Consider the following 24,553-nt stretch of genomic DNA (forward strand, 5'->3'; position numbering starts at 1 on the left):
CAGTCCAAACACATATTTCCTTTTATGCAGGTGATCATTAAGAAGTTCCAGACGCCATGCCCTCTGCCTGTTCCTGACGCTGGAAATGAAACCATTCAAATGTTCAACATCACCCCCCACAGCAACAACGCTACTACTGATACTTGCAAGCCTAAATACTTTGTCTTCAACTCACAGGTAAATAAATGGAGGTTAAACAAGTATGAGACAAGCGTCTCGGTGAAGACAGACACTTTTTTCCTCTGCTCCTCTCCCTACCCATTCTCATCCTGCTTGCTCTGTTTTTGTGTTGCTTTTTTGGAGTCTTTCTTTGCACATCGTCCGAATCTACAAATGATGGATCTGGTCAACCGGTCTCTCAATGCAATTGATAACATTTTCTCAACGAGAAGTCTGGGCACAGGAGAGCCTCTTGTCCTGCAGGGACACACCCAGCAGGATTCACCCTGGATTTATTCAAGATAACAGGATTTCTGCTGTTTGGAGCTTGTGGATTCCTGGATTATTGACAAATTTGTGACAGATTTGGCTAAACTAGGGAACACTAGGTGTAGGTTGTGGGACAGAGATGCAAATTGGATGCAAGTCTTGCTGAGACTCGCATCCCAGCTGAGGAATAAAAAATTCACAAGAGGGATGGAATCGATCTAGAATTTGCTAGCTTCGGTTCAGTGGAACGGCCACAATAATTTGGATGACTGGGATAAACCATAAGAGACATACCAGTTAAAGACTCTAGGGCAGACAGAGATTCTAAGTCTGCCTGATCTAAAGAGTATTTGTTATTTTGAATCTGGCTCCCTGTGACCTTCTGGTTACTGTGAATCTCCTGGAGTTCATGTCAATAAACTGATCCTTCCCATCTCCTCACCCTCCTGAAGTCACCTGGGTTAATATTATGGCTGAACTCTCAAGAACTCGCTTTTGATCATTCCACCTTTATCAGAGACTTTATTTGGGAGATCAGGCTGCGAGAGACATGGGCTGATCTGCAAACATGTCATAGTTACAAACACACACTCCCTGACCTCAATGCCTTTGTCAGGAAGTGTGTGTTATATATGTTAAGACAAGTAGACATATAGGTGTTTGTCTTAACATCTATATGTTAAGACAAAGTCTTGCTATATGCAGGTGATTGCTTTAAGTTGTGTTGTGACGCGCAGTGACAGTTGCAGTACTTTGTTTTATATCAGGATGTCTGATATAAAGATTCTTTATATCTATATCTGTTGGTGGGACCGACTCAGACCGCCGGCAGCGAACCGGGGATTTAGCAGAATGATTAAGTTAAAAGTCAGAAGTTTTCTCTGCAGCCAAAGCATTTCTGTGTTTAGGGGCGAGGCAGGTCTTTTCCTGCTATTGCGAGGACAATTACGAAAATGTAAATAGGAACAGTTTTTCTAACGTCAACATCAGACCTACGTTTTTATTCACAAACCAGAGTATGAAAAAATATTCTTACCCATAATTTGATAGTCAGAGGGCTCAGATCCATCCCTCCTCACCATGGACCCAATGTCTGAACAACATGGAGACAGAGACATTGAGAGTCATTATTAGACTGAGCACAGCCAGTTTTAGACTCTTATTCTTCCAACCCAGAAATGGAATTAGACCAGAGGATAATTACTTCTACTTGTCTACCAAGCCTGAAACTAGGAGTATCTAGTTTCTATGCTTTGGATCAACATTAATAGTTTATTTTTCTTTTTTTGCTCTTTCATTTGGTTTGTTATTTTGTTTGTATTTTCTTTTAATTTATGTAAAGCACTTTGTATTGCCTTTTTGCTGAAAATGTGCTGTATACGTAAAACTACTTTACCTTATGAATATTTTCAATAATACCGGTAGAATAACTTCTAATCTTTGTATTTTTCCATCTCTCCAGACTGTCTATGCTGTACCCATCCTCACTTTTGCCTTCGTGTGCCATCCTACTATCCTACCCATGTATGAGGAGCTCAAAGAGTAAGTGTTGCTGCATGGATTTAACTCAAAGTCCTATAAGGTTTAAACTAAACCAGTGTTGTATTTCTTTAAAGTTTGGTCTGGTAAATAAAACTCTTCTTCCCTGAACAGCCGCTCGCGCCGAAAGATGCAGAATGTGGCCAACGTTTCCTTCTTGGCCATGTTCATCATGTACCTGCTGGCTGCCCTCTTTGGATACCTCACCTTCAACAGTAAGATATACAATAAGATTTAAAAACTACAACGTGGTAGCTTTAGATTGTTAGCAGTATTGAGATGTTGTCAAGATCCGTGTTGGTGTTTTACCCAAATGCAGCAGGTTGAGACATTGAGTAGATTTTGAACATTTAATGAAGAAGAGCTGAACAAAAAAAACACAGGATTATCTTAAAGCCTGTTAAATAGCAAGGAGTGTGATTAGCAGATAGTTATGTAACCGTTCTGTGTTCATCTCAGGTCCAGTAGGTTGACGTCACGACAGACACATTCAGGTTGATTGTATTTATTCTAACAAAGAGGAAATCAAGTTGGTGGTTATACACCTCTCTATGAGCTGCCACCTTATCGTGATGGAGAGGTTTGAGGGTCCCAGTGATCCTAGGAGTCAATCAGTACTTTGAGGGAGGCAAAAATGTAAATATTTAGAAGATATCAAATCATTTAAGATAGATTTGCTTCTTTTAGGTTGGCTTTTAATCTGGTTGTAGGTATGACACTGTCTCAGTGGGGTAATGGGTGGGCAACAGCACAAAGCTTCAGAGAGTTGTTCACTATGACTTTGTTTCCTTCTCTGGATGGAACAGAAATTTAATTTTCCATGTAGAAAATATTGAGTTTTAGATATACTACGCACCCTGGTTTTATGTGTTAGCACGTTAATGTTTAATAATAACATATATTTGTAGCTGAGTTGGCGTTAAATCAAACTGTTCTCAGCCATAAGAAGTAAGTAACTAAAGTGATCTCTGTCATATTTCTGTTCAGTCCATGTGGGACCTGAGCTGCTCCACACCTACTCAAACTACTACAAGTACGATATTCTCCTGCTGGTTGTTCGCCTGGCTGTGTTGGCCGCTGTCACACTCACAGTTCCTGTGCTGCTCTTCCCTGTAAGTATTGAGGATCTACTGTTAATGATCCAGTCAGTCACTAAGACTATGAAGTCCATTGACCTAATCTTTGTCTGGTTCTGAACAGATTCGTACCTCAGTCGGCCACCTGCTGTTCCCAGGAAAAGACTTCAGCTGGATCCTTCACATTATCATCACCCTGATCCTGCTAGCAGGAACCAACATTCTGGTCATCTTTGTTCCCAGCATCAGAGATATTTTTGTCTTTATTGGTAAGTAACTCCACATGTTAATATCCATTATCATCTTTCTAACAGAGTATTATTGACCTTTTGGGATTAACTTTACAATTATTCCTCATTCCAGGTGCCTCTGCTGCTGCAATGCTGATCTTCATCCTGCCCTCATCTTTCTATCTCAGACTGGTTAAGAAGGAGTCATTCAAATCCATGCAGAAGATTGGAGTAAGACATTATTAAACATTTATGTCTCTTATTCTACACATCTAATGCCAAAAACATTCTAAGTTGTAGTAAAAGGAAAGCTTTATGAATTAATCTATGAAGTTATTCACAAACTGAAACTATGCAGTAATAACTGTGAAATGATTTCTTCCACCAGGCTACAATGTTCCTGATATTAGGATTTGTTGTCATGTTTGGCTGCATGACTCTTATCATCTACGACTGGATCGTGAACTCTATGAACGACCAAGGTCACTGAGGCTCCAGCTCTTCTGTTACTAGAGAGGAACTGAATTTATTTTTAACTTTTATTTTAAAGTTGTTGTTTTTTTTACTGTGCCAAATATGTCCTAAAAAGTACATATTATTTGTATTTTTTCATGTAAGTCAAACCGATTTAATATTCCTCCTAATGTCCTGTGACTTTCCACAGAGGTGCTAAGCTGTCAAGACACTAAATGCTGCAGTTTATGCAGTACTGCTTGTATATTAAAAAGATTCATATATTTTTAATTCAACTTTTTTGAAAACATTGTAAACAGAAATATTTTTGTAACGTCAAATCAATCATTTTCTTATGAGCGTTTTATTTGATGTATTATATTCAATGTAAAAAATGCTTAAATAAAATGTTGTATTGAACCTCGATTCTCTGTGTTCATCATGTCTGATGTTGGTCTTTATTTTCAAATGTTGGGTTTAGTCCGTAATGAGGAAGACACGCCTGATTACCAAATAATGTTCTAAATGTGAATATTTTAGCAGTAGCTCCAATCTCAACCTTTCCAAGTTCGATTTTTTTTTCTTTTTTTGAAGGGATGTCATCTCAAAAACTTTATAAAACACTTTCAGTTTATTTCCAGTCATTTATAACTTTGGTCCACATTCATGTCACTCCTGAGCAGAGGAACCAAACACTCAGCCAAATGTGTCACAATAACAATTTTTGCTGGACAATAAATTGTCCCAGAACTTATTGCGATAATGATAATATTGTTTTGAAACAATTTTCAAGTAATGTAACGGAAATGGCATAATAATGGCAAGAACACATTCTTACAAATCAATCAACTTTAAATTCTGTTGAATATTTAAACACAGGAACTGATGACATTTGAAAAAAACTAAATAAAGAAAATCAACAGAAACAACAAATGAATTAAGAAGTCTCTGTAAGCAAAAATATTCTACAATTGTCTTGTTACATTTAATGTAGCTTGTCAAGCTGCCTAGGAATATAAACTAAACAAACATGTTACTTTCTGCTATGTTGATATGAATAATACTTTCAATAACTAGCAGAGCCTTTGGGCTCACTGCATGTTCAATATTATATGTTTACAAACTATTTCAGTTTTATAGGACTTATAAATACTCAGTTACATTTTATTTAGCAACATGTTAGCAGAGTCATGATATGAGCAGAAGTTGATGTAGTTCAGTAAAGACTTTAAATACTTTCACTACATCAAAACAAACATTAAACACTTTCAATCTTACACAAAGGAAATTATAATATGTACAAATTATAATATGTAAATATAAAATGCAGATGTGCAAAAGTACATGTTCACATTTGTTCTTGCTGCAACACCTGCACTTGAGCAAAAAGTAAATTACATTCAGTCACTGCTGTACTTCAGGAGATGCAGTTACTGTCAATGTGACCATATTTATAAACAGTTAATAAACAGAACTTCAGTAAATTTACATTCCAATTGTTTATCATGTGTCACATAGCAGGTAGTAGAGAAGGAGGTAGTAGACGGCAGGTTGATGTTGATCCTCAGGCATTCATCTTGTTATTAATGCTTTTGTTGCTGTTTCTCTGGCTTACACATGGAGCTAATAGGGAAAATTCAAGCTGGAAGACTCCGCCCCCTCCGTTCACCCATCGACGTCATGCTCACCTCAGCGCTGGACCTCAACCGGCGCGTCCAATCATCAATCAGCTCTGCATAAAAGGATCCACACCCAACTGTTATTCATTCCTGTCATTAAATCTTTTAATTGTTCCTTTTTCTCCGTCTGAGTCTTTCTGCAGAGAAAAAACTTTAAAAACAAATACATTTAAACTTCAGTAATGATCCTCATAATGTATGGGGTGAAAATAGTCTCAAAATATCTGTGCGTGCGTAAAAAGATTTGTGTGTGTGTAAAAATATCTGTGCGTGTGTAATACTGGATTTGTAAACCTTAAAAATGAAATAACCCTTATCTTACGCCTATAAATGTTGAAAAATTACGCACACGTCACCTGGAACACACACACAAAACTGCATTTACACACAAATCCGGTTACAAGTGCACGAGTATTTTAGAGACTCATTTGATGACACAACGGAGAATCTTTCTTGTGATTGGTCAAGCTCATATCACAAATTTCCCGTATGGCTACCGTAATGTATCATATATGCCGTGAAAGCGCAATGTCTCAGCTTTTCTGCACTTTGGGAATTTTTTTAATATATATATATATATATATATATTGAACTGTTCAGGAATTGTAGTAATGTGAAGAACACGAGCCGAATCCTGTTGGCGGCAACAGGTTGGTAATAATAGGTGACTTGGTCACTTATTGGTCACCACGGTGACCAAGTCACCGTGTTCTGAAGGATGCAAGAAGGTTATTTATGCTATACACTTTTATCATAAAGGAACCAATGAAGTCATCATCTAATCATCTTGATTTTATGTGCACCATTTATGCTTGTTATAATCTAAATATTCTTTAATTTCTCACGCCATTTTATTTGGCATATAGCTAGGAAAGCTATGGCAGCCTTCCTCTGTGGCTTTAAAACAGAGAAGCAGAGAGTAAGAGAGAAAAGAAGCCAAATATTTTCCTCACAAACTTTTCTCTTCTCAATGACGAACTCTAGTGGTCAATGTTGGATACTACACAATTGGAGATGCTCTGTCTCTCTCTCTTTCTCTCTTTCTCTCTCTCTCTCTCTCTGAAATTTGTTAAATCATGATTGAACTGGGATTATCCAGATTTTATAGAAAGTTAAGGCTTAATTTTACAATCCAAGCACAGGCCTGCTGACCTTCAGATATATTAAATCATTTAGATACAACTTATGTGCCATATTATGACCATAGCATATTTGAAAAAAAGAATCAAACATGAATTCAAGTGAAGTTTAAGGTTGTCACTTCAGGCATCTTCACATCGTACAGATTTTTCCTTAAGGAGATTGTCTTATGTTCCCATTTCTACCTCTCCTTTAGTTCTGTGCTTTGCAGTGCTCTCTTTTCCTTTCTGGATCATTTATAGCAAGACCTGTCAACAAATCACAGTAAAAGTGTAAATGTGAATCTAGTCCTGTCTCTAGTAATAGATTTCTCACAATTACAATTTACAAGCCTTGTCATCTAAACTTTAGCAGTAGTTTACAACAAAACATTCCAAAGTGCCCTGCTGTATTGTCAGTATGACTAATAAATGTGACTGTATAACAAAGATTTGTGATTCTGAGGCACTGACGTGTTCATTGACACAGATATTTCATTTTGAGAGACGCACTCCGGGTTTTGAGAAAGAGACTAACTATGGTGTTTTGCTGTTTGTATGAATTGTTTGAAGAAATGCGCCTGCCGTTTTGGAAATGTCGAGGATGATTTGAGAAATGCGCCAAAGTGACTGAGAAAATCTGCTAAATGCAGCATTATTAAACATAAATGTAAGCAAAAGTCTGTTAGGTAAAATTTTACATATATATATATAAGTTTTAAGAAAGGAATCCAAAAATAACATACAAAAACTGGGAAGAATACACAGGGAGCCATGGAACAACACAGAGACCAGGTGACAGAAGGAGGAGAGACGTTATGGGCCTAATTCACAACAATAGGGATTAGGCCTGTGTAACCTAATATAGTTGAAGGTAATATGTTAAGTGGAAATGAACATATTACCACTTAACATATTATGGTAAATACCGGGAGCTTGAATACTAGAGAATGAAATGGTAGAGAGAGAGAAAGAGAGAGAGAGAGAGAGAGAGAGAGAGAGAGAGAGAGAGAGAGAGAGAGAGAGAGAGAGAGAGAGAGTGAAAGACAGAGAGAGAAAGAGAGATCTGTAAATAAATGCAAAAAATGTGCAACTCCAACCTGCATGAACAACAAGAAGACTATGATGAAAGTAAAGACAAAAGCTAAAGCTGATCAAAGGAAACAGGAAGTAATCAAATTTACAAGCTCTGGGGGGAAAGCAAACAGGATATGACAACTATATTGTTGTATTATTGTGGTGTCATTGAACATCACGTGCTTCTTTTCTTTTCTTTTTCTTTTTTTTCGCTGTTGGTAAATTTCCATTTGACTGTTTGAGGACCAGACGCCTGCCCCGGAAGCCCCCTCCTCCCCTAAACGTCAGCTGAGCTGATGGTGACAAAAACAGTTTCTTCGAGCGTCTTAGCTGTTTTAACTTCTTTTGCTACTTGGAAAAATCCTTGACTAGTATCAAAGATCCTGTCAGTAAGAGTCATCTTACTGACAGGTGTAGGTTACTGACTCACAAATACAGGCGAAATGCTGTAATCCTTTTTACAGTCGGACTTTAAATCCTCCCTTTGTTTTACTTTCATTTCCTCGCTTCAAGGTCAACTTTTAAAGGTATGGAAACTAGTTTGGTTCGACTGGTGGTTTGTTTACTCATCCTGGGGGGGGAAAAAAATCTTTATTTTATATGTGACTGTGCAAACTGTCTGCCTGTTTTATGCAACAGTGACATGTTCTAAAGACAATAGGACTGCTAGTCTGGAATCCTAAAGAAAAACTATGAAGCTGCTAATGATAATATCACAAATATATGACTTCAGGCAGCTTGTGTGATGAATGCATGTAAAACTTTAGAATTTATAACTATTTTAACTACCCAGTTCTCAGCTGTGATCTGCACTGAGTTATTGTTACTGCGTATTGGTTCCATCTGTCCTTACTGTATAATGTTGCACGAGGCCGTTTCTCTTCACTTTGATTCTTTTTCACATATAAATTACAGAAAAAAAACAACTGAAATTCAATTGAACACAATAATATCAATTCCATGTTTGTGCTTTCTGACTTTTGGTATGGTTTATTTTGCACCTTTTCTGCAAAATAATATATAAATATTTTAATCTGCCTAGTCCACTCATAATGGGACAGCTGGGAAAACGAATACATTTCTATGCGTTTTGGTCTTCCATCCACACAAAACTCTGTTTAATATCACTTAAAACTCTTATTTATAGAAACTCAAACCAAAGCGGGGACTTGAGAAACCTGTTTTTGCCTGTGTACTTTGGGTAAAATAGATTTTAGGTTGCAGGTGTTATAGTGTGCAATAAACAGTTCTCCAATGTGTCCGCATACCTTCTTTGACATGATTCCCAAAAGACATTGTTTTGTGTTTTAATAACTTTATATTCTGATACACTATTTAAAAGTAGTTCATCTTCCAAATGGACCTCCTGGCACCATGTTTCCGCCTCATAACCCTCCCCCATAACTCCCCCACACAGCTCCTTCAGAGTAGCCAGCAGCAATTAGCAAATATCTGGTAGAACTGTGCATCTACTGAGCTCATTTTTTTTAGCTACTTCTCAGTGCAACACTGGTAAAAATGTTGCTAAAGGCTTAAAATAGGAGCGATGTTGTGAGTAGCATTCAACTTGTTGGCTGAAGGCGGAGTTTCAGAAAGAGCAGGAGCTTCTTAAAGAGACAGAGGCTCAATTTCAAGATGTCAGTCGTCTCAAGATTCTTTACAAAGTAATTATCCAGTTTATACACGGATATATTTAGTCAATTCAGTTCAGTCATGTGGACGTCAATTTCACACATTCCAACTAAGTTACAGGTTGCTACAGCAATACTCATTATGCCATACTCATTATGGCCCAGTCATTATAGCTGCACCTGATCCCACTGAGCAGTCTCTGTCTCAGTTCAATACACAGTGGAGCTGCCTCTGCTCCACTGTGTATTTGCTGGTCCTTATTTTATAACTCTATAAAAGTTATACTTGTTCCCCCATTCCAGAATTGCACCTACAGTTCATAGGTTTTTTTGACTATGTGGCTGTGTTGGGGCTTACCTGATCAAGATGAGTAGAGAACATGTCGGTTGTGTATTGACAGGATGCTCTGAAAGGGCACAGTTTTTACTAAAGACAGTTTAGACAGAATGAACTATAGTAATTATTTTTTACATTCCCCATATTCTTGTTGGCATTTCAGCTCTAAGATGCCATACGCTGGTGAAGATGATGACAGCTGCAGCTCCATCAGTGATGACTTCCCTTGCTTTAAGGAGCGTCTGGATTGGTGAGCCTCATGAAAACATGTCCTCACAAACACATTTAAAAAAAAGTCTTTAAAGTTATCAACTCAATTAACACAAAACTCTCTGCTCTTCTTCCATCAAGCAAGAAGAGATATGATATAAAATCTGTAAGTTGGCTAAATCTTTATTTGTATTTCCGTAGTCATTTTTGTTTTTCGTCACTGATCACTTTGTGTTTTCTTCTCAGCCCCAGGAAAGTCCTTCTAGTGGTAGGTTTGATTTCAGCCTGTGGTCAATTTGTATTGGCACACATATGTTTGCACACCTAAACATAAAGTCTGATTTTGGATTTCACTATTTTAAGCCTCGGTGTCCAGCGACGAGCAGCCTGATGCCGAAACTGACACGAAACATTCGGACTCTACTGAAGATGGAAGACACAGCAACTGCAGCTGCTGCTCTGACGAGAGTCGGAAGTCGCCTCTTAATTTCAGGAGAGAGCAGCCACTGGATGGGTGAGGCTCGTCTTAACTAGTGCTGACAAAACGACAAAACTTTACTTCTTGTCAATGCATTAAACATGAAATTCTCTCGTCTTTTAAAGCCAGGGCTCTAATTTGGATGCAGAGAGTCTAAACTCCCTTCATGGCCAAAACCCAAGCAAAGAGAAGGAAAGCGAACAGGCAAGTTGCAGTTTTTGTTACACTATAACAATCATTTTTGTTTCTAGAATCCTCCTGACTGTCCTGTAGTTTCTCTTACAGCACCAGGACGATGGGACTCACCTCAACATGAGCAACAAAAACATGAGCAGTTTGAACCCAGGTCAGCCCTTGCAATGGGACAGCACATGTGTAAGTACATGTCTATTACAGCATCTTAAATAAGAAATATTAATAGGGTTTCCTTATTTTTAGCTCCGGTGCCCCGTGATGAGCAACCTACTGCTGAAGCGACAGTCTCATGCCTGAATGCTCTGCTAGAACATGGCAGCTGCAGCTCCATCAGGAATGATCTCCCTCTGTGTGAGAAAAAATTCACCCTGGATGAGTGAGGCTCATTTTCACATTGTCTTCACAAACGCACTAAAAAAAAACCTTTACATGCTGTCAACTCAATTAATACAAGACTCTGTCTTCTATTAAAGGCAATATCCTGATTCAGATACAGAGAATCAAAACTTCCTCTCTGATCATAAGGCGAGCAAGAAGGATTATGAAACCGAAAGGGTAAGTTGCATATTTTACTAGATGTAATTTTTTTTTCTATTACTTGAAAATTCATTGTTTTCTCCTCTTCAGCACCAGGGCAGTGCCTCCGTCAGGATGTCCATCTTCAATCTGAGCATCGCCATCATGGGCAGCGGCATCCTGGGTCTGTCCTTCGCCATGGCCAACACCGGCATCGCCCTGTTTGTGTAAGAACTTTTCCATCACCTAAAACCTGAAAACTCATTTTTTAGCTCCAACGTTTCTCAACTCCAGTTCAGGCAGGTGTCTCTTCAAGGTCTCCGGTCCTTATGTTTCCAAACACTCCAAGATCCCAAGATCCTGGCCAACAGCTCTGTGACCCTGACAGAGAGTTTGTTGATTTTTGAACTTTTAACGTCTATCATGACAGCGGCAAAAAGAGAGGACAACATTCACTTCTAGCAAGAAGGAGGTTATTGTAGACAACTTGCAAGCACACAAGTCATTTAATATTCTACTCTGTCTTGTGCAACGTCCTCCTCTCTCTTGTGTTTGCAGGATTCTCCTGGTTTCCGTTGCCATTTTCTCCTTGTATTCTGTCCACTTGTTGCTGAAGACAGCCAATGAAGCAGGTGAGCAGCAGCTCTGACTTTCCAGCAGCTTTTTTGAAGGTTTTATTGGCTCTATTGGTCTTTATTAGAGCGCGGTTAGACAGGACAGTAGGTAATGAGAGAGGAGGAAGACATGGGGCAAAGGTCATCAGGATGGGACTCAAACTTGTGAGGTCCATGTTTAGGACTAAGGCCTCTGTACATGGGTTGTGCTTTACCCCTGCACCATCACAGCATCTTCCAGCAGCTTTTTAAGTTTGATTATATTTAAATGTCAAGATTTAAAACTCTTTGGGTTTTTCCTCTTTTTCCAGGTGCTCTTGTTTACGAGTCACTGGGTTACAAAGCTTTTGGCATCCCAGGCAAACTGGCTGCTTCCTGCTCCATCACCATGCAGAACATTGGAGGTGAGGGACTGACCTTTAAGTAGTAAAATGTTGTTTTTTGTGTTATTCAACAATGATTTAAACAGCTTCACTGAGTCCAAACTCTGAATACATTAGAAAACAGGCAGACATTGGCAAATGGAGATCAGGATGAGTTTTACATCATACAGACATTTTTGTCATCAATAATTGAACTTCTTGTTGCTCACCAGATATCAGGCATTCTAGCTTTACATTTTTAATCAGCTGTACTGATTGTTCCTTATTCTTATTTTTTTTCTCTACAGCCATGTCGACTTACCTCTACATCATCAAATATGAGCTCCCTGTTGTCGTTCAGTTCTTTACTGGAGCCAGTCATGGGTGAGTAGCTAAATTTGACTTTAAAAAAAACTTTTGCAACTGGAATCAGTACTTAAAAGGGAACTACCTGACGTGACAGGTTGTCATGTCACACCTCGGCAGTTTTCACACCTTGCTGCAGAATTTTGCTGCAATAACAAATTGGTTTACAGCAGGACATTTCATTCTGACCATGTCTCAACGCGAAGGGAACCTTTCATGTCTTCAGTGACAACAGGCAATAGATTTTTCATATTCTACTCTGTCTGGTGCAAACTTGATACTAACATGTATAGAAAGTATAGGAAATATTTTTTTTTCAGAGTGGATGACAATATTTATATTATAAAACCAATTATAGTAACAATCAGGTGTGCAGAGAGGGTCAGCAGGGCTGACCTTGCCTGCATGCAGGACTTGTACAGAAGCCTCCAAACATTTGTTGGGAACCCACACATCCTGGATACAAAAAAAACATTCAGATTTTTACCTTATTATTACGAAACAACCAGCCGCCACAGAGACATTTTCTTCTTCCACAAATTTGGCAAATATATCTGATTCTGGATGGATATGGCAAATCAGCTGCCATATCCATGTCATATACTGTATAAGAGTTTTCTAAACATTTGGGTTACGCAATATATAGAGAAACTCAAACTATATTTCCAGTAATTACTGATCTTCATATCGGCATTAATAACGTGATATGGCCATTTATGGCGGATTGACAGTCCTTTGAACATAATAGGGGTCAGGTTGAGGAATTTGATTTTGACCCAGTTGGCTTCTTGTAGGCGGTTACAGACAGTCTGAGGTGTTCGGACCAATAGTCTCAGCTGTGTGTGTCTCTGGTCTCAGCCGATCCCACAGATGGACGAGCTGGATGGGGCGATCTTGTGCCGGAGTGGTCACACATGGCCGACGAGGATGAGGTCGATTTGTGCCAGTCTGTTGGAAACAAACTCTTAAACGGCCTATTGGTCAGGCAGTGGACATTGAACCGTGCAGCTACTGCTCTGGTGGACGGTCCTGCATCCAACATGCTAACTTGCAACATCTGAGGCTTTATGACTTGTGACAAAATGTGACGTTTTGGGCCCTTTTATTGTCCCCAGTCCAAGGATTGTCCAGTTGTTGCTCATTTCGTCTGATTACCCACTGGACATGCCTGACCCATGCACTGAGGAAAAAAACAACTCACTGAGTAAAACTCACTGACAGCAAGTTGGATTAAAAATTATACACAAATCAGGAGAAATATCACTTTTGTACAATAAAATGTCAGCAAATGCTTATTTACAGTTGTTAACCCCACATGGCAACAACATTTGATATGGGGCCTTTATGTTTTTGTTCAGTGTAGATTACAAACACCAAGCTAAAAGTGTTGCTTATGTTGCAAAAAAGTTGACAAACTAACAGCTAGAGTTGTTCTGTTTTAATTCAGTTTAAAATTAATTTAATTTAACTAAAGTAATGAATTGTGACTGTGATGGTAATGGGGGTTGGATTTAGGATGGGGAGGGATTGCAGCTGTGGAAATGCAGGAGGGAAGTCTGAATGTTTGTAGTTTTTAACTCAGCTTTGGTGAAGGCTGATGCATCAGAGCAGGAAACAAGATGTTCAATCAGAGCTTAAGTTAAAATGTATGACAAGTACAAAGATCCTGTTTTTAGTTTCTAAACTAATACATTGATTTTGTTTTTTTAATCAAATCAAGTAACAAATAACTGTCAGTGAATTGAGAGACTTATTTTTGTGTGTTTCAGTGAATGGTACATCAATGGAGATTACCTTGTGATTCTGGTCTCAGTTATTGTGATCCTGCCTCTTTCATTACTCAGGAATTTAGGTAAGGTGCGTGCGTGCATGAGTGTGTCATAATATGTTGTTCCTAAGTAATAATAAAAGTAGAAGAGGCAGCTTTAAAGCAGAAAATACATTTTTTTTCTGTCTCCCTTAGGTTACCTTGGTTACACCAGTGGTCTCTCTCTACTCTGCATGGTGATTTTTCTGATTGTGGTGAGTACAACCCCACCTTCTTTCCTTATTCCTCCTTTAGTGACTAGATTTAATCGTTCCTTTAAAATCTTAAGTCTATGCATTATAAAAAATATAGTACCACCCAAAAATATATTTTTCTATATATTCCTGCAGGTGATCATGAAGAAGTTCCAGACGCCATGCCCTCTGCCTAATCCTGGAAATGAAACCATGCATATGTTCAACATCACCCCCCACAGCGACAACACCACTACTGATGATGATACTTGCAAACCTAAATACTTTGTCTTCAACTCACAGGTAAATAAATCTCTCACAGATTAAACAGGTTTGAATATTTTCAATAATACTGGTAGAATAACTTCTAATCTCTCTCCAGACTGTCTATGCTGTACCCATCCTCACTTTTGCCTTCATGTGCCATCCTACTATCCTACCCATGTATGAGGAGCTCAAAGAGTAAGTGCTGCTGCATGGATTTAACTCAAAGTCCTATAATGTTTACACTAAACTGTCTTTCTTTAAAGTTTGGTCTGCCGTCTAAATAAAACTCTCCTTCCCTGAACAGCCGCTCACGCCGAAAGATGCAGAATGTGGCCAACGTTTCCTTCCTGGCCATGTTCATCATGTACCTGCTGGCTGCCCTCTTTGGATACCTCACCTTCAACAGTAAGTTGGGCAAGATTTTAAAGCTGTAGTACATCTTGCTAATACTAGACTTGAACCCCTTTTACTGTACCTTCAAAACTGCTTACATTTTTCATGCTGTAGTAGCAAAAAGGTGTCAGACAGCCGATGGTTGCTTTCATAGTGACTGGGGTTGACGAAGTGGAAATTTCTTTTCCACTTCATCCTCAACAAGCTCTATAGTAATTGAAATAAGTGTCAAGTTAACAAAGAACAATGGCTGCAGCTGGCAAAAACACTCCAGACAAAAGGGAACCTAATCCTGTCAGCCTTTCAGTGCCATCAAGTTACCATGTGTAAATGAAAACGGGTATGAATGCGTATGAATGTGTGTGTGCGTGCGTTTGTGTGCGTGTGTGTCTGGCGTAACAGTAGGCTAATTGGAAGATAGTATAGCAAATGGAGTGAAATGTTCAGCAAGCAAAGCTCCGGATGGACTTAGACGGGACAAAGAAGCCAGAAGCTAGCTTATCTCTGGAAGCTATACCTCTGTGTGCTTCTAGATAAGTAAGACTGAAGTAAACAGCAACACAGACAAAGTCAGAATAAACTCATGTTGCCAGAGGCCATGTGGTGTTTGTGGGTTCTCAATATTACTAATGGTGTAACACAGTGATGCAAAGCAAAAAGAAACAGCTTTTCTTCGGTTATCTACTTGCCAACTCAAACCCTTTAAGCACAACAAACAAAGCAATGGATGATTTCTTCATTGTCCCATCCTAATCAATTATCTGGAGGTTTTCTGAGCGGCTCATGCTTTCTGAGTGGGTCCGCTCTCAGTTAGTGGTTGGTCTGGACAAGTTGCTCACGGTTGTGATTTCCATCATCCTTCAAGCAGTGGAGATAGCAACTGTGATGTACTTAGTGAGTCTTGCCCCTTCCTGGAGAATCAACACTTAAACCTACCCCTTGCATGAGCTAAAACATCAGGATGGATACGACTGATCTTAGTTTTTCAGCCATATCAGGGACATCTTAGTCCAAAGTGTTAGCATGCTAATGCTAGATAATTACATATGATTGGTGTTGAATGTAACTAAAGTGATCTCTGTCATATTTCTGTTCAGTCCATGTGGGACCTGAGCTGCTCCACACCTACTCAAGGTACTACAAGGACGATATTCTCCTGCTGGTTGTTCGCCTGGCTGTGCTGGTCGCTGTCACACTCACAGTTCCTGTGGTGCTCTTCCCTGTAAGTATTGAAGGTCCACCATTAGTTATTTGGTCTACAAAGTCCAATGACCTAATCTTTGGTTCTGAACAGATTCATACCTCAGTCGGCCACCTGCTGTTCCCAGGAAAAGACTTCAGCTGGATCCGTCACACTATCATCACCCTGATCCTGCTAGCAGGAACCAGCATTCTGGTCATCTTTGTCCCCAGCATCAGAGATATTTTTGGCTTATGTGGTTTGTAACTGCACATGTTCTCAACATCTGTCTAACAATTTATTATTGACTTTTTGGGATTAATTTTGCCATTTTTCCTCTTTCCCAGGTGCCTCTTCTGCTGTAATGCTGATCTTCATTCTGCCCTCAGCGCTCTACATCAAACTAGTCAAGAAGGAATCAATGAAGTCCGTTCAGAAGATTGGGGTAAGACATTATTAAAGGGGCAGCATTAGGTAAATTCAACCTTTTTGAACTTTACATCATGTTAATGTTATTCCCTCGTCAAAAACAAGCCTGGAGTGTTGCTTTGATTCTTTCATGCATATGTGAGAAATCTTTTCATCTCCCGTGGCAACCATTCAGCTGTGCAAAACACCTGAGTGGACCTAGTCTGGTATTCAAGGCACAGCTCCTCCTCTGAGCTGCAGTTTCCAAGCTTCTGCTTTACAGAGCTCCTTCAGACTAGCCGTCAGCAATTAGCAAACACCTGGTGGACTGTGCCTCTACTGCACTCATTAATGAGCCACTTTTCAGAGCAACACTGGTAAAAATGTTGTTAAAGGGTTAATAAAGGAGCCATGTTGTGATGGTTTCAGAAAGAGCAGGAGTTCTTTCAGGTTATTCATAAACTTAAAATATACAGTAATAACTGTGAAACCATTTCCTGTTTCAGGCCACCATGTTCCTGATATTCGGCATGGCCGTCATGTTTGTCAGCTTGAGTGGTGTCATCTCTGACTGGGTGTGGAGCAGAGTGTCGGACCAAGACGTTTAAATCTCCAGCTGCTGGACATTTACTAAAGCACAGGTGGTTGCATCATTATTTCCTTAAAAGCAGTTTTGACTTATCAGTTTCACTTTGAATAGTACCTGTTCAAAATGTCTACGATGACTTTTCTCAGTGTCATTATCAGGAGTTCCAGAGTGTCTGACTTGAGTTTCACGCTGCTGTTTGTGTGGCAGCTTTACTACTGCTGAGAACCTGTGTGCCTACAATTTTTACTTACTATAAGCTATTTGTATATAATTAAGCAGTATACATTTCTTAAATATAATCTATTACTAAATGTGTTTTTCATGTGAACTTCTTTGTTTGAAAGACTGAGGAGAATTATTTTGGAGCTTCAAATGAATCTTTGTTTAGTAAAGAGTTTTCTCCAGTTAACTGTTACTTTCTTCAGAGGTTGAGTAAATCATGTTTATGTTTGTTCAGCTGAATGTAATTCCGTTTCCTGTCAGAACATTAAACGGAAACAGTTTACAACAGATTTCATCTCAATGCACTTCAGAAAACAAACTAAACTGATATGCAACATATAGAAATACACTTTGTAATTCAGCTAACTCCAGGGAATCGAATAACATTTCCTTTAGATCCAGCTTCATACTGCACAGTTCAAGTTATAGTACAAAGCACCCAAGTTCAGTTGATGAAAATTCATCAGTTATCTAAACCAATTCAATCCTTAGTTGTGACCTCACAGCAATCCCTCATGCTGAGCAAGCATGTGGCGACAGTGGACAGCAACCACTTTCTATTGATTAGAAGAATCCTGTAGTGAGGTGTGACAGCCGACCCTACTGTCACACAGACCTGAATGTTTCCTTTGGAGCTGCTGCTGGAGGGTCACAGAAGAGCTCCAGCTAATTGACATCCATATATGGCTGGCAAACCTCCTCAGCGGGCCATTCCATTTGTTTGCCAGGGGACGGGGAAATTTGGTTTTCTTTCATTTAATTTGACCAGTTCTTTAATGTTTCTTCTATTTGGTAGTTTCAGTCCAATGTTTGTTTAAAGATTTGGTGTTGTATTGATTAGTATTTATTTAAGTTTTTGTATGTTTAATTACCCCTTGTGTGTCAGCTGTGGTCTGATCAGCCACTATTTAAGCTCCCCTCATGTCTTGTTTGTTAGGTCAGTTTTGTGCTTGAGTTCTTTGTTTTACTACCTGAGTTGGAGTTTGTTATGTTGACCTCAGTTTTTGGGCTCAGTTCTTCATTGTTTAATTATTTTTGAACTTTTTTTTGTAATAAATTAAGATTATTTTTGGATTCCATTCAGTGTCTCTCTGGCTGGTTTATGCAAGAACCCTCACATTTGGTGTCAGGAGTGGGATCTTACCAGCCAGGAGTACAAAGTTTTTTTTCCCCCATTACCAACCCTGATGATTGAAACATGCAGCGTGGAGGAAGGAGTAAACGAGGCAATTTTGTGGAGTCTCAAGGAACAGCAGACCTTGATGAGCAGACTGATTGCACTGAAGCAGGAGCATCTGGAGGACATGTAGGCACTGAGGGTGAAGAGGTGAAAGAACCAACATATACAGATCTTGTTAATATTCTTCGTGCCCACATGAGCCAGCAGGAGGAACAGAATAGAACAATGAAAGAGGAAGCAGCCCGCCAAGATCAACGGTTCAGGTCTCTTCAACACCAATTCAGTCTTTTGCAATCAGAAGTGCAGGCCCAAACTTTTCCAACATCTGAACCTGCTAAGCTGGAAAACTCTGATCCAGAACCACAGGATAAAGATCTATTGCCAGGGGACCGCAAAGTCATCTCTTCAGGTCAGTTTCGTTCCTTCTTGGAACCTAAATTAGAAAAATTAACAGAAACTGATGACATTGAACATTTTTTAATTACTTTTGAGAGGATTGCAGTTTCATGTAACTGGCCAGAGAATGACTGGGTCTTCCGTCTGGTTCCATTGCTAACTGGAAAAGCCAGAAGCGCTTATGTGCATATGGACATTGATGAAGTGGATGATTATATATCTGTTAAGGAGGCAATTCTGAGGAAATATGACATTAACCCAGAAACCTATCGTCAGAGATTTCGTTCTACAGAAGTGGAGCCTGGAGAAACTCCCAAGGAGCTGTACGTAAGGTTAAAGGAGATGTATGAAAAGTGGATACAACCTAGAGGTAAAACAGTGAAAGCCATTGGTGAAGTTATTGTGTTGGAGCAATATCTACGTATGCTGTCTCCTGAGCTTCAGGTTTGGGTCCGGGAACATGATCCTCCAACAGCTTCCAAAGCGGCTTCACTGGCTGAGGTGTTTGTGGCTGCTAGACGGAAAGGACAACCATGGAGTTACTCTTCTTGGAAGGCATCTAAAGACACACGCAGAGCTGCACCTGTACAACACCACCAAAAGGGTGTATCTGCTGTGGGTAAGGCCTTCCTAAGGGAAACCCAGTCAGTAAGCACAACACCCAGGCAATACAATAAAGTGCCTGTTTGTTATTTGTGTGGTCAGGAAGGCCATACAAAACCTATGTGTCCAAAAAACCCTCCCAAACTCACTCAGCTGTGTGTTGTCCCATTTAAAAGTGACAATTGCATCAGTATTGGACAGTCTGTGAAACTGAGTGATGTGAAAGTTAATGGGAAAGGTGTGAAGGCCTTAATTGACACTGGGAGTGTTCAGACTCTGGTTGAAAGAGGGCTGGTTCCATCTAATATAATTTGCACATCTGACACAATCCCTATCCGATGTGTGCATGGTGATGAAAGGCCATACCCCACAGCGGATATTTATATTGAAGTGCAAGGACAATTATACCTACTGAATGTTGGTGTTGCAGAAAAGCTCCCTTTTCCAGTAGTATTGGGTAGTGATTTACCTGTTTTGTTTGACTTGCTACATACACCACAGAACTGCAATGTAGTGACTCGTTCTCAAGCAAAACAGCCAGAAGAGTCTCCTCCAATTCTGAGTGTGCTGCCTTTTTATGATGTAGAGCTGGATGCGCAGCCCGGAAAATCTAGAAAATCATGTCGACAAAAGAGACGGGAAAAGTTTCTGCATACACCTGTTACATCTATAGAAGAGGTTCAGGATCTGCCACAAGGTTTTAAAGTGCCTTTAAATATGGCTCAAATCCAGCGTGATGACTCGAGTCTGTCGGCTCTTTTTCTGAAAGCCAAAGGACCTCCGAAAGGTGACCACAGAGATGGTGCTGAAGAGTTTGTTCTACAGAAAAATATCCTCTACCGCCAACAGGGGGCATTTAAGCAACTTGTGGTCCCTAAGGATGCAAGAGAGATGGTGCTTATTTTGGGCCACTCAGTTCCCTGGGCTGGCCACCTAGGGAGCCACAAGACCCTGGCTCGCATCAAACGCCATTTCTACTGGCCTGGATTACGGACTGATGTTGCACAGTTCTGTAGGACTTGCCCTCAGTGCCAATTAACCTCCAAAAAGTTCCCTTCCAGAGCGCCATTGCAGCCTCTTCCCCTAATTGACACGCCTTTTGAGCGCTTGGGTATGGACATTGTAGGGCCACTTGAAAGAAGCAAATCTGGACACCGATATATGCTGGTGATTACAGACTATGCAACCAAGTACCCAGAAGTGTTCCCATTAAAGACTATTAAAGCAAGAGCTGTGGCTTTCTCCTTGGTGCAACTTTTTTCAAGGGTTGGATTTCCCTGTGAAATTGTGACGGATCAAGGCACTAACTTCATGTCTACTCTCCTAAAGCAGGTATATCAGCTGCTGGGGATTAAGGGTGTTAGAACTACCCCTTATCATCCACAGACGGACGGGCTCACGGAGAGATTCAATCAAACACTCAAGCAGATGCTGCGTAAGTTTGTGGATGAAACTGGCTCCAATTGGGATCAATGGTTGCCTTATCTCCTCTTCGCCTACAGAGAAGTACCACAGGCCTCCACCGGGTTCTCTCCTTTTGAACTGTTGTATGGTCATGAGGTGAGGGGACCTCTGGCGCTATTAAAGGAGACCTGGGCTGGAGAAGAGGGGAGGGAGGGGCCTGTTAATGTTATCTCCTATGTTATGCAGATGAGAGAGAGGCTACAAAAGATGACGGCTTTGGCCCAGCAGCACATGGCAGAAGCCCAAAAGTACCAGAAGGCTTGGTACGACAAGTCAGCCCGGCAGAGGACCTTTGTCCCAGGCCAGAAGGTTCTGGTTATGCTACCATCCAGTGAGAGCAAGCTGTTGGCCAAGTGGCAGGGGCCATTTGAGGTAGCAAAACAGCTTGGCCCTACCACCTACAAAGTTGTTAAATTGGAACAACCACATTCCACCAAAGTGCTGCATGTGAACCTCCTTAAGGAGTGGACAGAGCGACCTAAAATGGGGGCAGAAGTCATGCTGATTAGAGCTGTTGAAGAGGAAGAGGCTGTTGATGATCAGTTCCTGCCCTCATCAACACCAATGGAGCTTGACCTGAAACATCTGTCAAGTGAACAACAACTTCAGGTTAGAGCATTATGTAATCCTCAAATATTTAAAGAATATCCAGGTCGTACAGACATTCTTGAACACGAGATTGTGTTGAAAAGTGATGCTACAGTAAAACGTTTGAGCTACAGGATTCCTGAACGCCTTCTCGGCTCCCTGAAGAGAGAGATGGAGCTGATGCAATCTCTCGGGATTATTGAACCTTCAAAGAGTGAGTGGTGTAATCCTGTCGTCTTGGTGCCAAAGAAAGATGGAACGATGCGCTTCTGTATAGACTTCAGGTACCTTAATTCTGTATCAAAGTTTGACTCCTACCCTACTCCTCGCATCGATGACATGGTCAGTAGATTGGGCAAAGCTAAGTACCTGACAACTATAGACTTGTGCAAAGGTTACTGGCAAGTACCCCTTTCTAAGCAGTCCAGGGAGTTGACGGCCTTTCGGACCGCTTGGGGACTTTTCCAGTTTACAGTTTTGCCCTTTGGATTGCATGGCGCACCCGCTACCTTCCAAAGACTCATGGATCAGGTACTGCGTGGATGTGATGACTATGCCTGTGCCTATCTCGATGACATTGTCATATATAGTAATTCATGGGAGGATCATCTTCAGCATTTACAAGAAATTTTGGGCCTCCTCCAAAGTGCAGGTTTGACCATTAACCCAGCAAAATGTGTTTTTGCACAATCTGAGACAGAGTACCTGGGTTTCATAATTGGAAATGGTGAACTCAAGCCACAGGTTCGCAAGATTCATGCTATTGAGTCCTGTCCATTGCCTCAAACCAAAAAGCAATTGAGATCGTTTCTAGGGATGGCAGGTTTCTATCACAGATTCATAAACTTTTCAGCCAGAGCTGCCTTTCTGACAGATATGACTGGATCTAAATGTCCTAGTAAAGTCCAGTGGACAGAGAAGACAACTGCAGCATTCCATGACATTCAACAAGCTCTGGGTCAGAGTTCTGTCCTGAAGTGTCCTGACTTTGACAAAAGTTTTATTCTGCAAACAGATGCCTCAGAAAGGGGTATTGGAGCAGTCCTCCTGCAAGGTGATGAGGCTTTACAGCCTGTAGCTTTCATAAGCCGTAAGCTACACCCTAGAGAAGTCCGTTATTCTACGGTGGAAAAGGAAGCCCTCGCCATAAAATGGGCTCTGGACTCCCTGAAGTATTACCTGCTGGGAAGAGAGTTCATCCTCCAGACAGATCATAAAGCTCTCCAGTGGCTTCAGCGAATGAGGGACACAAATAGTCGCATTACAAGATGGTCTCTTGCTCTGCAACCCTTCCGCTTTACAGTCCAGCACATACCGGGTAAGCTGAATGTGACTGCAGACTACCTCTCTCGTTGGTGTGATGACCCTTCTGAAGGGAGGGGGAATGTGACAGCCGACCCTACTGTCACACAGACCTGAATGTTTCCTTTGGAGCTGCTGCTGGAGGGTCACAGAAGAGCTCCAGCTAATTGACATCCATATATGGCTGGCAAACCTCCTCAGCGGGCCATTCCATTTGTTTGCCAGGGGACGGGGAAATTTGGTTTTCTTTCATTTAATTTGACCAGTTCTTTAATGTTTCTTCTATTTGGTAGTTTCAGTCCAATGTTTGTTTAAAGATTTGGTGTTGTATTGATTAGTATTTATTTAAGTTTTTGTATGTTTAATTACCCCTTGTGTGTCAGCTGTGGTCTGATCAGCCACTATTTAAGCTCCCCTCATGTCTTGTTTGTTAGGTCAGTTTTGTGCTTGAGTTCTTTGTTTTACTACCTGAGTTGGAGTTTGTTATGTTGACCTCAGTTTTTGGGCTCAGTTCTTCATTGTTTAATTATTTTTGAACTTTTTTTTGTAATAAATTAAGATTATTTTTGGATTCCATTCAGTGTCTCTGGCTGGTTTATGCAAGAACCCTCACATGAGGTTAAAATAACAAGTTGCAGAAAACTAAAAAAAAAAATCAACACACTGAGACAGAAGAAGACAAACAAAGACACATTGATAGCAGCCATAGGAAAAAGACTAAAACACTAAATTACTGAGCCCAGTTCTTTATATGAGAGACAAAGATAAAGGGCACAAAGTATTAATGGCAACAAAATAGACCTTCAGTCTAATTTTACAGAAATAGACTGGAGGGATTTCTGCAGAATTAGGAATGATCACCAAACCGGAGATAAATTAACCCGGAAATGCGCCATCTTGGTAGGCAAACTGTAAACAGCATTACACAGGAGCAGCATTATGAGGATCATTACTGAAGTTTACATTTATTTCTTTTTTAAGTTTTTTTTCTGCTCTTTGAAAGAACCAGTTCAGTTCCATACCACGATAACGATGTGATAATCTGTGAACTGTCTGTATGTGAGGTTGCATAAAGGTGAATCGTGTCCCAAAAGACTTCCATTAGACACTCTGTAACTGTAAGCGTCAGAAACAGCAAACAAAAAGTACCGATAACCAGATGAAGGCCTGAGTATCAACAAGAACCTGCTGCCGACTGCCTCCTTCTCTACCACCTGCCATGAGATGATTAGTAAACAACTGCAATATACATTTATGGAAGTACTGTTTATAAACTTTGTGTGGATTTAAATGTGGTCACATAGGCAGTGACTGCATCTGCTGAAATAAAGCAGCGACTGAATGTATTTTTTTTTCCTGTGAAAGTGCAAGAAATGTGAATATTAACATTTTGTCATCTCCATTTTATAGTTACATTATATACTTTGTGAAATTGTATTTTTTTTCTTCTTTTTGTACTGAATAAAGTTTATTTAATAAATTTAAAACTGTTTTTACTGAACTACATCCACTTACAATATTTAAGCTCCAATTGGAATCAATGCAGTATATTTGAATTGAGTTGAATTACAAAAATACTATTGCAATAATATGAACCTTATGAATAATATGAAGGAAGATGATTGATGAGTCGTCTGGGATCAGATTCAA

At 40.1% G+C, this 24,553-nt stretch overlaps 3 protein-coding genes across 7 annotated transcripts in view; all 3 read left to right on the forward strand.

The window, feature by feature from the left end:
• LOC103460955 (sodium-coupled neutral amino acid symporter 2-like) overlaps window positions 1-24,553 on the forward strand; it is a 35,628-nt gene that overhangs the window by 6,533 nt on the left and 4,542 nt on the right. For 3 of the 4 annotated variants that reach the window (XM_081603945.1, XM_081603942.1, XM_081603944.1), the window contains 7 exons: window positions 31-177; window positions 1,892-1,971; window positions 2,083-2,183; window positions 2,956-3,080; window positions 3,169-3,313; window positions 3,408-3,505; window positions 3,663-3,676. In XM_081603945.1, the coding sequence (XP_081460071.1) occupies window positions 31-177; window positions 1,892-1,971; window positions 2,083-2,183; window positions 2,956-3,080; window positions 3,169-3,313; window positions 3,408-3,505; window positions 3,663-3,676 (710 nt within the window). Of the gene's footprint in view, window positions 1-30; window positions 178-1,891; window positions 1,972-2,082; window positions 2,184-2,955; window positions 3,081-3,168; window positions 3,314-3,407; window positions 3,506-3,662; window positions 3,804-24,553 lie in introns of those variants that run through there. The other variant, XM_081603943.1, reaches the window with a different exon arrangement.
• LOC103459644 (sodium-coupled neutral amino acid symporter 2-like) lies at window positions 7,853-24,390 on the forward strand. 2 transcript variants are annotated; one of them, XM_017302757.2, is made up of 23 exons: window positions 7,853-8,128; window positions 9,733-9,819; window positions 9,921-9,945; window positions 10,026-10,047; window positions 10,143-10,293; window positions 10,383-10,461; window positions 10,531-10,603; window positions 10,696-10,828; window positions 10,926-11,007; window positions 11,080-11,195; window positions 11,527-11,600; window positions 11,894-11,986; window positions 12,253-12,328; window positions 14,080-14,162; window positions 14,274-14,332; window positions 14,468-14,614; window positions 14,694-14,773; window positions 14,883-14,983; window positions 16,069-16,193; window positions 16,266-16,410; window positions 16,499-16,596; window positions 17,066-17,955; window positions 23,522-24,390. In XM_017302757.2, exons 2-22 carry the CDS (start codon window positions 9,740-9,742, stop codon window positions 17,165-17,167), a joined length of 1,944 nt encoding a protein of 647 aa, XP_017158246.2. In that variant the 5' UTR covers window positions 7,853-8,128; window positions 9,733-9,739; the 3' UTR covers window positions 17,168-17,955; window positions 23,522-24,390. The 2 variants fall into 2 exon arrangements, with proteins under 2 accessions (XP_017158246.2, XP_081460072.1); XM_081603946.1 differs by having other exon boundaries at window positions 7,854-8,128; window positions 10,543-10,603.
• LOC145550167 (uncharacterized) lies at window positions 17,962-23,382 on the forward strand. Its single transcript, XM_081603941.1, has 2 exons — window positions 17,962-19,316; window positions 19,391-23,382. Exons 1-2 carry the CDS (start codon window positions 19,293-19,295, stop codon window positions 23,018-23,020), a joined length of 3,654 nt encoding a protein of 1,217 aa, XP_081460067.1. The 5' UTR covers window positions 17,962-19,292; the 3' UTR covers window positions 23,021-23,382.

Source organism: Poecilia reticulata, chromosome 23 (genome assembly GCF_904066995.2).
Source record: "Poecilia reticulata chromosome 23, P_reticulata-male-v2, whole genome shotgun sequence".
NCBI classification, from domain to species: domain Eukaryota; kingdom Metazoa; phylum Chordata; class Actinopteri; order Cyprinodontiformes; family Poeciliidae; genus Poecilia; species Poecilia reticulata.

Bases quoted from the DNA above. Each gene is read 5' to 3' on its own strand.
- LOC103459644 (XM_017302757.2), top strand. From the start codon at position 9,740: ATGCCATACGCTGGTGAAGATGATGACAGCTGCAGCTCCATCAGTGAT. The intron at 14,774-14,882 runs GTAAGTGCTGCT...TTCCCTGAACAG, and splicing joins ATGTATGAGGAGCTCAAAGA to CCGCTCACGCCGAAAGATGC. The intron at 16,597-17,065 runs GTAAGACATTAT...TTCCTGTTTCAG, and splicing joins AGTCCGTTCAGAAGATTGGG to GCCACCATGTTCCTGATATT.
- LOC145550167 (XM_081603941.1), top strand. From the start codon at position 19,293: ATGAAAAGTGGATACAACCTAGAG. The intron at 19,317-19,390 runs GTAAAACAGTGA...CCTGAGCTTCAG, and splicing joins AAAGTGGATACAACCTAGAG to GTTTGGGTCCGGGAACATGA.